This window comes from Zootermopsis nevadensis, unplaced genomic scaffold, assembly GCF_977971745.1.
Source record: "Zootermopsis nevadensis isolate Lab colony 2312 unplaced genomic scaffold, Znev_1.0 Znev_ptg000016l, whole genome shotgun sequence".
In the NCBI taxonomy this organism is placed as follows: domain Eukaryota; kingdom Metazoa; phylum Arthropoda; class Insecta; order Blattodea; family Termopsidae; genus Zootermopsis; species Zootermopsis nevadensis.
This window is the reverse complement of record NW_028259148.1, coordinates 1,567,778-1,583,701: the sequence shown is the minus strand read 5'-3', so window position 1 is coordinate 1,583,701 and position 15,924 is coordinate 1,567,778. Positions and strand designations below refer to the sequence as shown.

The 15,924-nt window shown below is 40.6% G+C and overlaps 2 protein-coding genes across 5 annotated transcripts in view; one reads left to right on the top strand and one right to left on the bottom strand.

Annotated features, from left to right (window-relative positions):
• LOC110831713 (myrosinase 1) overlaps positions 1–15,924 on the top strand; it is a 52,615-nt gene that overhangs the window by 24,793 nt on the left and 11,898 nt on the right. For 2 of the 3 annotated variants that reach the window (XM_087349365.1, XM_022067999.2), the window contains exon 2: positions 13,748–14,752. The exons of the other annotated variant lie outside the window; for it this stretch is intronic. In XM_087349365.1, coding sequence (XP_087205491.1) covers positions 13,773–14,752 — 980 coding nt within the window. In that variant the 5' untranslated portion in view covers positions 13,748–13,772. The remainder of the gene's footprint in view (positions 1–13,747; positions 14,753–15,924) is intronic. 3 annotated transcript variants of the gene reach the window in all.
• On the bottom strand, positions 811–10,295 carry LOC110831707 (myrosinase 1). 2 transcript variants are annotated; one of them, XM_022067996.2, is made up of 11 exons: positions 10,148–10,295; positions 9,796–9,929; positions 9,541–9,675; positions 9,123–9,245; positions 8,476–8,659; positions 7,988–8,082; positions 7,205–7,352; positions 6,516–6,667; positions 6,022–6,156; positions 5,610–5,716; positions 811–1,463 (listed from the first exon to the last, which is right to left on the bottom strand). In XM_022067996.2, the coding sequence occupies exons 1-11, from the start codon at positions 10,281–10,283 to the stop codon at positions 1,322–1,324; spliced, it is 1,491 nt and encodes a 496-aa protein (XP_021923688.2). In that variant the 5' UTR covers positions 10,284–10,295; the 3' UTR covers positions 811–1,321. The 2 variants fall into 2 exon arrangements, with proteins under 2 accessions (XP_021923688.2, XP_087205490.1); XM_087349364.1 differs by lacking the exon at positions 5,610–5,716 and having other exon boundaries at positions 1,365–1,463.

The window sequence follows — 15,924 nt, the reverse complement described above, 5'->3', positions numbered from 1 at the left end:
GTCAGCACCTCCGGGATAGGACCCCGAAGATACCCATTGGAGAGGAGGCTGGGTGGGCCCCAGAGCCGGTCTGGACGCAGAGGCCAGAGGAAAAATCCTCTACCCCCGTCGGGGATCGAACGTAAACATCTTAAGTAAACAAACAATAATAAAGGAGCGTACGTTAAGATAAAATTGTAGTGTTACTCTTGATCGATCTTGTATCTATTTAACGTGGATTATATTATTATCATAAAATCTGATTATACTTTGGTATGTTTCACGTATTTGATAATTCTCTTGTGTTATTTTACTTCGAAACAAATAATCAGCAGTTTTTGATCTTTAAGAGCACACACTTCGCGATATCAACGTGTGTCAAAAGGTTTTCCCGCGCGATACACATTACAGCGTTTTTTAAAATATTTATCGCGAGCTAAAGATAAACTGACATGTTTACTGCAGTGTTTAATTTAAGGTGAATATATAAAAATTATTTAATGATACGTGAATCAGAGCATTACACAAAGCGTTCAGTGCTGTGAGCAATTAACTCTTTCTTATCTTGATGACGTTTGTGATTTCGATATTTAGGCCAACATATTCTGAATCCATGTGATTTTCTTATCAGCTGAGTAAGGTACAGGGCGTTGGATAAGCATAGGACTGCAAGCGAGCTAGAAGGGTGATGCAGAAATGATCAGTTAATGGTCGTGGCCACTTTATCTCTCCCCCAATTTAAAACACGTGAGGATTTTCCGTGTCCACGCGGCTTCATATTATTCTAATACTGTGTGTGTACAAGATTTCGTAATTAAGTAACACAACTGATCGTGTAAAAAAATATTATTAATAATATTCATAGACAGTGCATACAAACGTTTTTCATAAAGAAGTTAAGAGAAGAGGCAACTGGTAATATCTAAATGTAGGTATGAAGATAGTATCAAGGATTGGATGCATCTGGCTCAAGATATGACCCAGTTTCGGGCTCTTATGAACACAGTAACGAACTTTCAAGTGTCAAGAAATGCAGAAAACGTGCTGACTACCTGAACAACCACCAGCTTTTGTCGAAGTAGTCTCTAGTAACATGATTTATTAATTTCATTCAGATCACATTTTAAGGCATTTGCTAATTAGCTTCTGTGGCCTCTTATACGATCCACAAATTCCTCTAGAACTATGAATCCTTGGATGCAGAATCATCCAGACACAAGGCCTCTGCCTAGACGGCACATCCATGTATCGAGTGAGACTGGGACCGAAGACACAGTTTTCGAGAAGGCCAGGACCCGTGTCTTAGATCGTGAACCCACTATGACCGGCACAGTTACGACTCTTAATTCTGCTGGACATCCTGGAGGTACCGGGCTGGAATCTGTCGTGTTTCGATGATCTCGGCGAACACTCGTGAGGACTCCTTAGCAGTGCGGGCTCGTCCTGGGTCGGTAAAATTTACGTGAAAGAGTCCGAACTTCTCACTAGAAACATAAGAAATACATCAGCAGTTGCTTTAACCTTTTAAAGCCTAGTTTTAACTTCATGTAGAACTGGATCCACCGATCATGGCCGCTGACCTTGTAGGGAGTGCCCCCGTATGCGGACGACTCAATAAAGGAAGGAAGGAAAGAGTTTCCGTCGGTCAGTAGAGTCTGTGTCAGTGCAACAGTGTAGAAGCCTGATAATTGTTGTCTTGTGACTGTGCTGTGTTGACAACATACCACATGTTAGTTGCAATCTCCTTTCTGATCATTGATAACGCCTCGTATCACAGCACTCGGACAGACAAACCAACGACGTCTTAATCAAAGAAGGACGAAATGAAAGGAAATAAACATCCTATGTTGTGACGTCGTCTTGGAAGCTCAACTGTACGATTTAATCAAATTAAATAAGACAAGGCACAAATATTATGTGATTGATCAGATTATAGCAGACAAAGAACGTACTATGCTGATATTTCTCAGATGTAAATTTGGCGTATTTTGAAGCCGTCGCTTTGGTGGGCGTCGCGACGCCGGGCGTCGATTTCTTAAAGTAGCTCCCAATGTTATCCAAACCGTTTAAGTCGCTCTCCCGAGGTTCTGTAATGACGCGGAGAATGGCGTCGGTTTTGCACTTTCGTTTGGGGTCTTTGGAATTATCTGCGGTAAATTTGGCGTATTTCGAAGACGTCGCCTTGTGTCAGCATCGCAACGCTAGCGTCTACTCACTATCATTCTGCCTAGTATTATTGGATGCAAGCCAAGTATTGCGGTGGTTTAAGGATGCGCTAAGGTTAACGCCCGGCGTCGATTTCACAAATTCGCTATCAATGTTATCCCAACTGTTTGAGACGCACACGTGTGATACGATGATGGCGTCGCGGCTAATAGCGTCGCGACGCTCGGCGTCGGTTTTCTAGTTCAATATCTGCGGTAAGTTTGGCGTATTTCGAAGGCAACGCCATGATCAGCGTCGCAACGTTAAGGTAGGTTCGGTTGGGTTAGGTTAGCTTAGCTTAGGTTGTGTTAGGTTAGACCGTGTATATTGAACGGTATCCACTTCCGTCCAAGGCGCCACGACAGGTTTTAGTCCCTCTAATCGGCGCCGACTCTCTGGCATCGCGCCCACCGTAATTCAACGGGTTTGACGCCATTTTTGGCGTCGCGACGCTCGGCGTCGGTTTTCTAATTTAGTCCTCGCTGTCATCGGGTCACATCTGATGAACATTTGGCGTTATTTGAAAGCGTCGCGATGGTTGGCGTCGCGACGCCTCGCGTCGATTTCACAAAATCGCTCTCAAAGTGTTCCCAACTGTTTGAGACGTTCACGTGTGATACAATGATGGCTTCGCGGCTAGTAGCGTCGCGACGCTCGGCGTCGGTTTTCTACTTCAATATGTGCGGTACGTTAGGTGTATTTCGAAGGCAACGCCATGATCAGCGTCGCAACGTTAAGTTAGGTTGGGTAAGTTAGGTTAGGTTAGGTTAGGTTGGGTTAAGTTAGGTTAGGTTGGGTTAAGTTAGGTTAGGTTAGGTTAGGTTGGGTTAGGTTAGGTTAGGTTAGGTTGGGTTAAGTTAGGTTAGGTTAGACCGTGTATATTGTACGGTATCCACTTTCCGCCCAAGACGCCACAACGAATTTAGTCCCTCTGATCGGCGCCGACTCTCTGGCATCGCACCCACCGTAATTCAACGGGTTTGACGCCATTTTTGGCGTCGCGACGCTCGGCGTCGGTTTTCTGATTTAGTCCTCGCTGTCATCAGGTCACATCAGATGAACATTTGGCGTTATTTGAAAGCGTCGCGATGGTTGGCGTCGCGACGCCTGGCGTCGATTTCACAAAATCGCTCTCAAAGTGTTCCCAACTGTTTGAGACGTTCACGTGTGATACAATGATGGCTTCGCGGCTAGTAGCGTCGCGACGCTCGGCGTCGGTTTTCTACTTCAATATGTGCGGTACGTTAGGTGTATTTCGAAGGCAACGCCATGATCAGCGTCGCAACGTTAAGTTAGGTTGGGTAAGTTAGGTTAGGTTAGGTTAGGTTGGGTTAAGTTAGGTTAGGTTGGGTTAAGTTAGGTTAGGTTAGGTTGGGTTAAGTTAGGTTAGGTTGGGTTAAGTTAGGTTAGGTTAGGTTGGGTTAGGTTAGGTTAGGTTAGGTTGGGTTAGGTTAGGTTAGGTTAGACCGTGTATATTGTACGGTATCCACTTTCCGCCCAAGACGCCACAACGAATTTAGTCCCTCTGATCGGCGCCGACTCTCTGGCATCGCACCCACCGTAATTCAACGGGTTTGACGCCATTTTTGGCGTCGCGACGCTCGGCGTCGGTTTTCTAATTTAGTCCTCGCTGTCATCGGGTCACATCTGATGAACATTTGGCGTTATTTGAAGGCGTCGCGGTGGTTGTCGTCGCGACGCCGGGCGTCGATTTCACAAATTCGCTCTCAATGTTATCCGTACGGTTTGAGACGCACACGTGTGATACAATGATGGCGTCGCAGCTAATAGCGTCACGACGCTCGGCATCGGTTTTCTAGTTGAATATCTGCGGTACGTTTGGCGTATTTCGAAGGCAACGCCATGATCAGCGTCGCAACGTTAAGGTAGGTTCGGTTCGTTTGGGTTAGGTTAAGTTAGGTTTGGTTAGGTTACCTTGGGTTGGGTTAGGTTAGGTTGGGTTGTGTTAGGTTGGACCGTGTATATTGAACGGTATCCACTTTCCGTCCAAGGCGCCACGACAGGTTTTAGTCCCTCTAATCGGCGCCGACTATATAGTATCGTGCCCACCGTAATACAACGTGTTTGACGCCATTTTGGCGTCACTACGCTCGGCGTCGGTTTTCTAATTGAGTGCTCGCTGTCATCTGGACACATATGATGAAAAGTTGGCGTTATTCGAAGGCGTCGCGATAGTTGGCGTCGCGACGCCGGGCGTCGATTTCACAAATTCGCTCTCAATGTTATCCCGACGGTTTGAGACGCACACGTGTGATACTGTGATGGCGTCGCGGCTGATAGCGTCGCGACGCTCGGCGTCGGTTTTCTAGTTCCTTATCACTTTAATTTAGAGACTTCTCAGATGTAAATTTGATGTATTTTGGAGCCGTCGCTTTCGTAGGCGTCGCGACGCCGGGCGTCGATTTCTTAAAGTAGCTCCCAATGTTATCCAAACCGTTTAAGTCGCTCTCCTGAGGTTCTGTGATGAAGCGGAGAATGGCGTCACGACGCTCGACGTCGGTTTTTCACTTTCGTATATTGTCTTGTTTGGAATTATCTGCGGTAAGTTTGGCGTATTTCGAAGACGTCGTCATATTTAGAGTCGCATCGCTAGCGTCTACTCACTGTCATTCTTATTGGATGCGAGCCAAGCATTGCGGTGGCTTTAGGTTGCGCTAAGGTTAGGTTAGGTTAGGTTTTGTTAGGTTAGGTTGGGATAGGTTAGGTTAGACCGTATGTATTGAACGGTATCCACTTTTCGTCTCCACCGCCACGACGTGTTTCGTTCCTCTGATCGGCGTCGACTATCTAGGATCGTGCCTACCGTAATACAACGGGTTTGACGCCATTTTTACGCGTCATTTGATGGCGTCACGATGCTCGGCGTCGGTTTTCAAATTGATTTCCCGCTGTTATCTGAAACATCTTATGTGAATTTGGCTTTATTTGAAGGCGTCGCGATAGAAGGCGTCGCGACGCCGGGCGTCCATTTCCATTTTGTTAATTTCCATTTTAATAATATCCCCCATATCCTGTAAAAATCCATGTGTGGTATACTGTGAGAAGTTGTTAGACACTTTCGAAACCCTAGTTTCCAGCACAAATTTTTTCTGTGAATTCCGTGTAATTTTATTGGAAAGCATCGGCTGAACGGAATAATTCGTCTGAACAACACAAAAGATTACTTTACCAACTCGGTGTTCGAATTCATTGACTTGTAAGGCGATAAAATTGTTTTCAGGTAACGCCTGCAAATAAGTGTTTAGACTACATGCCTTACACCTGTGTCGGAGAAGTTGCCTGTCCCACAAGGCGTACGTACAAATAGTTTAGCAGTGTTAGAAGTTCTACATTATGTTCAGTGGTGTATGCCCCTTGATGAAGAGTTGACATGAAGTCGTCGTAAAAGTGATATTTATACTTACGTGTACCCTGAAGTCCATTCGAAATTATCAATGAGACTCCAAGCGATGTATCCGATCACATTGCAGCCATCGTCAAACATTGCTTTCAGCATCTCGTACATATAGTGCTGAAAGGAATTATTATTATTATTATTCAGTGTTCTGTCTTACGACAGGTCCATTGCTCTGCCCAAACAGAGCTCTCCAGTTTTCCCTATTCTCAGCTTCTCGTTTTAATTCCTGGAATAGGAAGACATAAAGAAGTTTACATCGCAGCTACAAGAAATTGTTTGATGAAGGTGACTGTCTTCTGGAACGTTTGTGTCGATCGACCTGATGATGGATGCACCTCTGAAACGTCGGTCACTCAAGCATCAAGGAAAACAGTCATCTTCGCCGTCTTAGCCTAATGCTTTTGTTGAAGTAGACTTACAGTGTGGTAGTACACCCTCAGGAGGTCCTCGAACTCTTCCTTGTCCGCGACACCGTTCTCGGTTATGAACACAGGTGGATTGTTGTACTCCTTCCTGATCCAATTCAGTAGTTTCCGAAACCCCCACGGCACAACCTGTGCAGTGATCCAAACGCTGGGTTTGGACAAGCGACGGATAAGACGTAACAACTTCGCACTTCTGAGATTTGCATCAGTTTTTCATATTCGGAAGGTCCTGGGTTTGAATCCCTGTCCGTCCAGGAAAATTCCGGGATAGCAAAAGAAAATTCTTTGTTTCAAAAGTAACATCTGTTTCTCTCCCGAGAGATAGAGAGGAAAAGAAGTTTTCTTAAATTCACTATTTTGAAAGATTTTATGGAAGATTTTTAGAAAACGAATTCAATAAAATTACCTTTTATCCTTGCTTCAGACATTTGTTATTTACAAGGTGAAAAATTCCAAAAGTAATGACTCTCGTGGTTTTATTCGTTTACCTTTCTGCTTTCACCTCCTGTTGCAATCCATTTCGGGTCATTCAGTCTCCTTACCCAGACATCACCTTCGAGAGACGGAATCTGGGACCCGGAGGACCCAGGCGCGGTTAAAGACGTCGAATAGTGATTTAGTCCGAAAAAATCGAATGTCCCTTTAACAGGTAAAATGCATTTTATTTATATTAGAGTAATGATCGTTACAACAACAGCTGTTCTGTGTATAAGTTTCAAAATATGTAAAATTTTTACACATTGATTTTAATCTTCTGGGTTGTAACGTCATATGGACTTGTAGGTAGATACCGGCGTTTTAGAGGAATACGTTGTCTTAATATTTAGCCCTGAAGATGGAGGCAGTATGTTTCTGCAAGCTCTTTACCGCCGTTAGACCTTCAAATATTACAAGTGTTTACATTACAGAGACTGATTTTATGGGGAAGGTAAGGTAAATATATGTTTATAAAAGAAATATTTATAAAATAGCGCTTTAATTTTACGTCTAATATTATTCTTAACACAAATAGTCTCCATATATTTTGCCTGGATGGTAATTTTGGTCTCTTATCGTTAATTATTAGCTTGTAATTTATTTAAATTCGTGAACAGCTGTTTTATTCCCATCGAATTTTCGTTCTTCACATTTGAATACCTTGGGTTCCAGGCACTCGCTGAAAGTCTGAATTCAGTACCTCGTATGTAAGCGATCTCTTGTTCAGTGAACCTGGGAAGACGCGACCTGAAGAAGCCCTCAGCGAGGCTGTTGTTCGCGATCCTTTCCTTTACCAGTCGTGGATAGTCCCCTTTCTGGCTGAAGATGGGGTGAGCATGCAGACCGAGCTGAAAAGATTTAAAAGTGGTTTTATGTAAGCAAATACTTTTCTCTTTCGGCTCGTAAGGAGACACTTGTTTGCTGTGTGTCAGTACCTCGTACCAGCTCTATTCAGACGCTGCTCTAAAGGTTATGTAAAATTATAAGTTTTTTGATATTTTGAAGGAAATTACTAAATCCCGCGTGATTGAAACGCTCCATACAACGGATCAGATGAACGATTATGTTTCAGAAACAATAATCAGCCGATTTGTATTATCAATAAGATTGTCACATTGGTCTCAGCATAAATTTTAAATGTGGAATTTACATTTTTAAAATTACTTATAAACAACAGTAACAAATCGAAATTGCATTGAAGAGGAAATTAAAACAGATTACATTCGGGTAAACATTATAATAATCAGTACAGAATCGCTAAATTTCCTATTTTCTACCCAGGAGTGTATGATGAGCTGTACATGTAACACGCATGGGAATGGAAAAAACAAATTGTTATTAATAAAACCTGGGAAGAGACCATTTGGGAGACCTATAGAGCTTGAGAAGATAATATTAAAATGGATATGATGCCGTGGACGACAACAACTTATGAGCTGTTCTGAACACGATAATGATACGTTACGAGTGCAAGTGAACTTACATAGAACTGCATAGCCCGCTCAGATGACTCGACGTCTTCAGTGGAATTTGATCGGGGTTCATGCCATCTTGAGTTTAGCGTTATGCTAACTTTTCCTGCAAAGGATTAAGCAAAATGAAATTAAGTATAAAATCTGCGTTACTAAATATAGGCTAACGTTTCGATTATCCTAGTTAACTTTGTTAAAAACTTATCATATAAAAGTAATGTATAATTAGTTTTATTTAATTATGTTAAATGAAATGACTATATTAGACTAAACTTTTAAAATGCTGTGCATAATGAATTTGTTATTTAAATAGCATTGTATGTTTAATGCATTGCTGTAATTTACAGGAAAAAAATATTCTTTTGTTTATAATTACTTCGTTTTGTCTTACATTTTGTAACAGTCAAGCAAGGCGGCTGTAATTTGTATTGAATTTCGGGTTTTGGACAAATATTTTTCATAACATGGCCGTACCTATGGCTAGGTTACTGATCTTTACCTTGCTGTTTCGGCCGGAAATCTCGTTCGTACATGCGGTAAGTTTTGGCGTGCGCCAAAATTATGGTGTGGACTGACATGTAGTCCCCAATACCAGAAGCGTTCACGCTGGGAGCAAAGCCCTTACCAGTGGCGTAACCAGTGACAAATACTGCAGGTTCGTTGAATGTGATCCACCACTTCACCTAAAAATATGATTATTATTATTATTATACACATAAAGTAATATATATTGGCTCGTTTATCACTTAGTCACTTTTGGTGGCATTGCCTTAAAAATATTAATTAAATTAACATATTTTTACACGTATCGATTTTTCAAATTAAAAATTTTAATATAATAACTTTGGGATAAATTACAGAGATTAATTTTTGCAGGTGTTTTTATATTAATTTAAAAGCAGCGTATGTAGAATGTGTTATATGCATTGGCATAGTTGTAATAATCCAATTATTCCTTAAACATCAGTTATCCAACACTTACATAATTTTTAGTACAAGTGATAGATTAAAATCAAGTTTTGAATATTTAACTGCATCATTATTTTAATTTAATACGCATTCCAAGTAATGGAAAACAGTCTCATGTAATTAAAAGCATGAAAAATGGTGCAATGCATACTGCATGCGTAGTCTACCTTTCCTCACCCTGTCTCCAAAATTTTCAAACAGCAGACGAGCGTAATCCGTAAATATGTCTGCTATTAATATATTTGGCATTCCTCCGAGGTCCTGTAGCTTCTGGGGTAAATCCCAGTGAAATATGGTTACCTAAAATTGAAATAAACTTTAACTCTACAATAAAAGGGCCTTTATGAAGCAGTTTCTAAACATTCTGCTGGTTTACACATTTATTAATTTTTCGTAACCCGAATGTCCATTACCATGTTCACAAAATTCAGCTGAATCCAGTCAATATTTTCGACGCCCCGGTGAGTCACATAAGAACACGCCGTGTGCATCTAAAATGTCGTCTTTTTTACGCTGTTTGGAAATATAACTATAAATATAGAATGTATTTTCCCTAATCCATAATTAGTAGTTACAGCAAGGGAATTATACATACCATAGGCTTAATTCCATTTGCTAACAACTCATTTATAAGTCTGTTGTAATAATCAATGCCAGCCTGATTGACGATATTAATTTGTCCGGTTGGTAGGATTCGCGCCCATGAAACCGAGAACCTATAGAAATCGGCCTGTAACAATAAATTTAATTGTTTTACTGAATGAAATAAAGACATTTAAATAAACTAGACGATTACACATTTCAACTTTGGCATTTAATAAATCTAGTGTATGTGAAATTGCATACTCACACCAATCTGCTTCAGCAGTTGAACGTCTTCCTTGTACATAAAATAGGAATTTGCAGCCGTGTCTCCATTTGAGCGATCTATTATAAACTCAGGGTGATCGTGTGTTAGCGTGTCCCAGATATTCACACCCTTTCCTGAAACGAACATCACAACACAACCTAGCGTCTGAAAGACTATATTAGATGGGTTTGGGCCTGTAGCCTGTCGGATTGTAAATCTTAGTCATTGGGGAGGTCGGTTTTGGTAACATTTGTATTTGTCTCTCACAAAATTAGTTTAATTAGATTAATCTTAAATTTGTGCCGGAGATATTAGACGCGTAAGAGAACACGTGCAGTGGAGCTGAACTTACCGCTGAGATTCCAGGCTCCTTCGATCTGGTAAGATGCTGTTGCTGCACCAAACATGAAGTCAGCTGGAAACGTGTAGTTTTTGAACCCGTGAGTTTCTACGGTCACAGCAACGAGACAGAGAAACAAAGCCCTCATATCTGCAGTTCTTTCTTAATGAATAATCCGTCTGATTCTTTACTACAGAGACTTTTATAGCTACTCGTATCCTCTTGTAAACATCTCGTGAGACTGGATCTCTGTCAGAAGGTGTGGGTACTTTAGCTCCTAAGTAGCAGGCTGTAATTTAATTGGCGAAAGCGGCTTACGTATGATTACTTGTTATAAAGATAATTTCCCTGAAACAAATTTTTACAGCAGATTGGTAAGAGATGAGTAATTTATACAAAATTTTTAGTATAAAATCTCAAGGGAAGAGATTAACGTTTGAGAATAATATTAAAATGGATGTTTAAAAAATGGGTTGTGTGTGAGGGTATATAACTTCTCGTAAAATTCTTTCCTCGATGGAGTTATTTAATGCGCATGTATTTTACATAGTGCGTGTTTAGCCATTATTCATTTTTTTTTAGACAAAATGATTGGATGAAATCTTGGATAAGGCAATGTCAGCTTATCCATACCAAAGACCATAATAATCTCAGTGTCCTTCCCTTAGCCCTGTAATCCCCTGCAGAGCGCATGGATGGGACAAGAGGTGTGCACCGGGTACTGGTTGGGAAACCTGAAGGGAAGAGACCGCTGGGGAGACCTAGACGTAGATGGGAGGATAATGTCAGGCGGGATCTACGGGAGATAGGAGTTGAAGGAGACTGGATTTTGTTGGCCCAGGACAGGGTCCGGTGGAGGGCTTTGGTTAGTTCGGTGATGAACCTTCGGGTTCGGTAAGCCATCTGGTTGGTTGAGTCCACTATTTGGGAAGCCTGAGGGGAAGAGACCTCTGGGGAGACCTAGACGTAGATGGGAGGATAATGTCAGGCGGGATCTATGGGAGATAGGAGTTGAAGGAGACTGGATTTTGTTGGCCCAGGACAGGGTCCGGTGGAGGGCTTTGGTTAATTCGGTGATGAACCTTCGGGTACCCTAAGCCATCTAGTTGGTTGGGTCCACTATTTGGGAAGACTGAGGGGAAGAGAGCTCTGGGAAGACCTAGACGTAGATGGGAGGATAATCTCAGGCGGGATCTATGGGAGATAGGAGTTGAAGGAGACTGGATTTTGTTGGCCCAGGACAGGGTCCGGTGGAGGGCTTTGGTTAGTTCGGTGATGAACCTTCGGGTTCGATAAGCCATCTAGTTAGTTAGTTAGTTAGTTAATATATATGTATGATCTCGTAGTACATTTTGAACCACTGACGGATTTTTTATAAAAAAAATTGGTATGGACAGCATGCCTCTGAAAGTCAGTCATACGTTTGTACGTTTTAACTTCTAGCTGCGAGTAATACGAACACAGCAAAACTTCAAGGACGTTAAAGAATGACGAATTAATAAAGCGAGATAAAACTGTATTTTATATCTTTCTTTGTTCAGGGTTGTGGGACTTAATTCGCAAATATTCTAATGAAGTATGCAAACATAATAAAAACTCCGACTTTTGTATCCGAGGATTCAAGTCGTGCTGCAGAAAAACAAGTTTAGGTTAGGTTAGGTTATTAAATCAGGTGAAAATATCACTAATGCAATTTTATACGCACGAAATATTTTATTTTCTAAGCCCGTGGGCTAGAACCCACGTGCTTTTAAGTACGTTTATAAATGAGTGTTTGGGATACTTAAAAATGAGCAAATGTAAACGCCTTCGAATCATAATTACGTTTCGAGTTCTCGGGTTACGGATTTTGCATAGAGACACACGCACATTAAGGGCAGTCCTGTGAGAACAATGGATGCGATTGTGTTAGTTAAAAGCAGAAAAACACGTAATATTATTGCAGCTTACTTCAGAAGGTTCGTTAGTATTTTTTTTACAACTGACTCACAAGTATACATTTTTTAAGTATTCCCAGATTCATTAAAATTTTGTGTCTTGTGTATTTCTATGAACCCATAACGAATCAAGATATTCGTCCTTCAATATTATACCCTGTAATTATGTTTTTTATTCATTGAGACATATTTAAGTGTAGTTTAAAGGTCTAAGCCACTGTTACAATTATGTAAGATACATTTCGTGTTACCGCTCCCGAACGCTGTAATAATTACAATGTACAAAAAGAGGACTCTTCTTTAATTAATCATCAAACAGCGTTAAGTAATTATGACAGGTTTTCTTTCTTGTGAGTGGCAAAAAGTTTGTACACTGTTGAAAGGAAGTTTACAGTTTACATCATTCCACTCATTTCCATAATAAATATATTTTTATTGAAATTACGGCATAAACGGGATCCCGAATTTCATAAAATATTGGAAGAAATATTTAAAAACCACTTTCTAAATCTGGGTTGTTGAGCCGTGTACTCTAGCAAAAAATTTGCGCTTACTGTCTCCATCATCAGGGTGATTATATGTGTGGGGGGGGGGGGGAGCAGGCGCCTCTGAAACGTCGGGCACAACGATCCAGAATACAGCCAATTTCATATTTGCCGCGGTGTGGATACAAAATCACGTTTTGACCTTGTACGCGTTATGACGCACTCTAGCGGCAAATCTAGTTATCAGAGATTGTTTACCGTTTTTGTATAGCAACTGTGTCTGTCAACACAAATCAACTAAATCATTGCTTAATTACTCATGAAAGCATGTAACCCCTACAAGGACGAAATGATTCAGTGGTTTAAGACGTGATGACGTCACGCGTGTGAGATAGAGGTTCTGACGGCGATGAAGACTGCGTTGTTGTTCTGCGTTGTAACGTCGTGTAGACTTGTAGGTAGATACCAACGTTTCGGAGAAACATACTGTCTCCATCTTCGGAGCTGAAACCTTGTTTCTTCAAAATGTGATATCTACATAAAAGTCTACATGACTTATGTAGGATTTGAGGTGAGTCTGATGATTGTCCATCATCATTAACATGAATCATGATTGTCCCTACCAGATGTATAACCACGTCCATTACTCCGAATTTTGACGAAATATCGTGGAAATTTAATTGAGAGTTACAACCCATAGCTAAAATATTTATTCATACTTTCAAAGAAAGGTAGGAAAATTAATTGAGACTTGTTACGTAAGACAGCCACGCTCTATAAGTGTCAGAGAACTGGCTTGTATTTGGTATTTAGTTTATTGTCGAAAAAGAGATATATTGGAATTTATAAAGGCAGTTGTTCATTTGGTCTGACGAAGGTAAGGTGAAAAACCAAAATTAGACTTTATTTTCAGTTTCAAAAGTAAGTAATTGCGGGTATTAAAATTACAGAGGAGTTGGAGTAAGGGAAACTTTACTTTAGATAATTGTCCACGCGTGAGGTGTTAAACACGACGCAGAGTACATTGGAGTATGATACAAATGCAAGGTGCACCTGATCGAAGTACAGATTTTCTGATTCTTAAAACATCATAAAAAATTTTGGTTAAGGCATAGTCTGTATTTCATAATTTTCTTTTCTGCCTATCAACACTTGAGTTTCCTCGAAATCGATTAAAATTTTGTTGCCAGGTTTCATCGAAGATTTTGAAGCAAAATGCATCCAACAGGAGACCAACATAAGCAGAATCCAGAAACAGGAGATATCATCGTTCATGTCGAAGAATATCCTGAGATTATGAGACTTAACTTCATCCTGCTTAATATATTCGGTCTTCTACCTCCTACTCGTGCTGGACCATTGATGAAGTTCATCTACAAAATGTTCATAGCAGCCGTAATGTTAATGGATGTATTAATACTGCTAGGGCAGATGCTTGCAGTTGTTGTGTACTGGGGAAATTTGGAGCTAATTTCTGCCATAGTTGGGGTCATGAATGGGTTCGCTGTGGCATTTATTAGCTGTGCGTATTTCGTGCTCAACAAGGAAAAGATTTTAATGCTGGTAGATATAATGAGAGATAAATTTGTGGCCACAACCAAATCAAAGTATATGAATCTAATTAAGAAAGCTGATAGTCAGGTAGTTGTTTATTTGTATCTCTCAAGCCCTGTAGTTGTGTGCTGTAGTTTCTCATGGGGAGTAGCTACCGTCATAAACATGAACGAGTTTTCCAATATGGAAACAAACAATGTTACTAAAACAGAACAGAATGTTGATAAGATGGTTTTCGTGATGTGGACACCATTTGATGTTCAACAGTCGCCTCAATTTGAAATATTTAGTGTATTTCAAATTTGCTTCGTGTGTATTGGCGTAGTAACGTCTTACACACTCTCTGTTTTGGTGTTGTCTCTGATGAGTCACTCAGCTGCACAGTTTAAGATCTTGGTAGCAATGTTGAACGACATGCATGAGAATATTAGCGACAATGAATTAACAGCCATAGAAACAGCATTTTCTGCAAACAGCGCCGTAGACGGAGGAAAGGTCTTTGACAACGAGACAGACGAAGAATCTAGAAATGGTCACTGTTCGGAGTTGTTACGCCATTTTAATGAACCCGATAATTTGGATGAAGATAAATTCCAACGATATCTCATAAACTGTATTAAACATCACGAAAGTATGATTAAGTAAGTTAATCTCATATTCCTGTCAGATACAGGTGTATTACAAACCAGTGCGACATATTTCCAAATATCATTCTTTTGTCAGTCATTCGTTCCACTGTTTAAGTAGCGATAATTTAGCATGAGTCATATATTATCATGTCATAGGCATTGTTAGTTCCACAACAGAGAGATATTTTTTTGAAGATACTGACTTTTTCTTAAATTATTTCATAATTTGTATACTTTGCTTTTAGGCTTGTATTCTGTGCGTAAGGAATCTAATGCATTCTTAGAACTTAAGAATTAAAAATAAACTAAAGAACGAACATGAAAAGTTTACGAGCAAATTAAATTAACACGTTCACTCATTTCTAAAAACACTTACAGATTGAAATATAACTACAATTTTGTCTCTTGTTTTACATGAGTGTGGAATTTGTGTCATTGCCTGAGTCTGTTTGAGACGAGAGCGCGGAAGAAAACATTTTTACCTAAGATGTGTCTGGATAAAACTGCGTAATAAGAACTTCGAAACTTGCGTTCGTCAGATATTATTATTTTGATCAAATGCAGCGGTAAGGATGGATGGACGTGTAGCATACATGGAAGAGGCGAGAAATTAATATTAAATTCTAATCGAAAAACTTGCAAGGAATACGCACAAAAGACCTAGCCGTAGATGGATGATAATATTAAAATGGTTCTTTATGGATCAGAGTATCAGCCACGGTGGTCTAGCGGTTAGAACGCTGGCCTTGTAATCCTGGGGTCTCGGGTTCGATGCCCGGCGGTGCCCGAATTTATAACTTGTGTTGGGCAAGGCCGTGGTCTAGGCAACACGGAGTTTTCCTCCGTGGCATCCCAACAATTACTCCATTCACACACAGAAGAAGGCAATGGCAAACCACTTCTGGATCATCTGCCAAGAACGTATATGAACAGGTCCCAGTCCGAGAAAAGGATGGAAGGATCCTGTTCATATGGACCTGTCGTCAGACAGAACACTAAATAATAATAAGATGAGGTGGTCTAGCGGTTAGAACGCTGGCCTTGTAATCCTGGGGTCTCGGGTTCGATTCCCGGTGGTGCCCGAATTTATAACTTGTGTTGGGCAAGGCCGTGGTCTAGGCAACACGGAGTTTTCCTCCGTGGCATCCCAACAATTACTCCATTCACACACAGAAGAAGGCAAT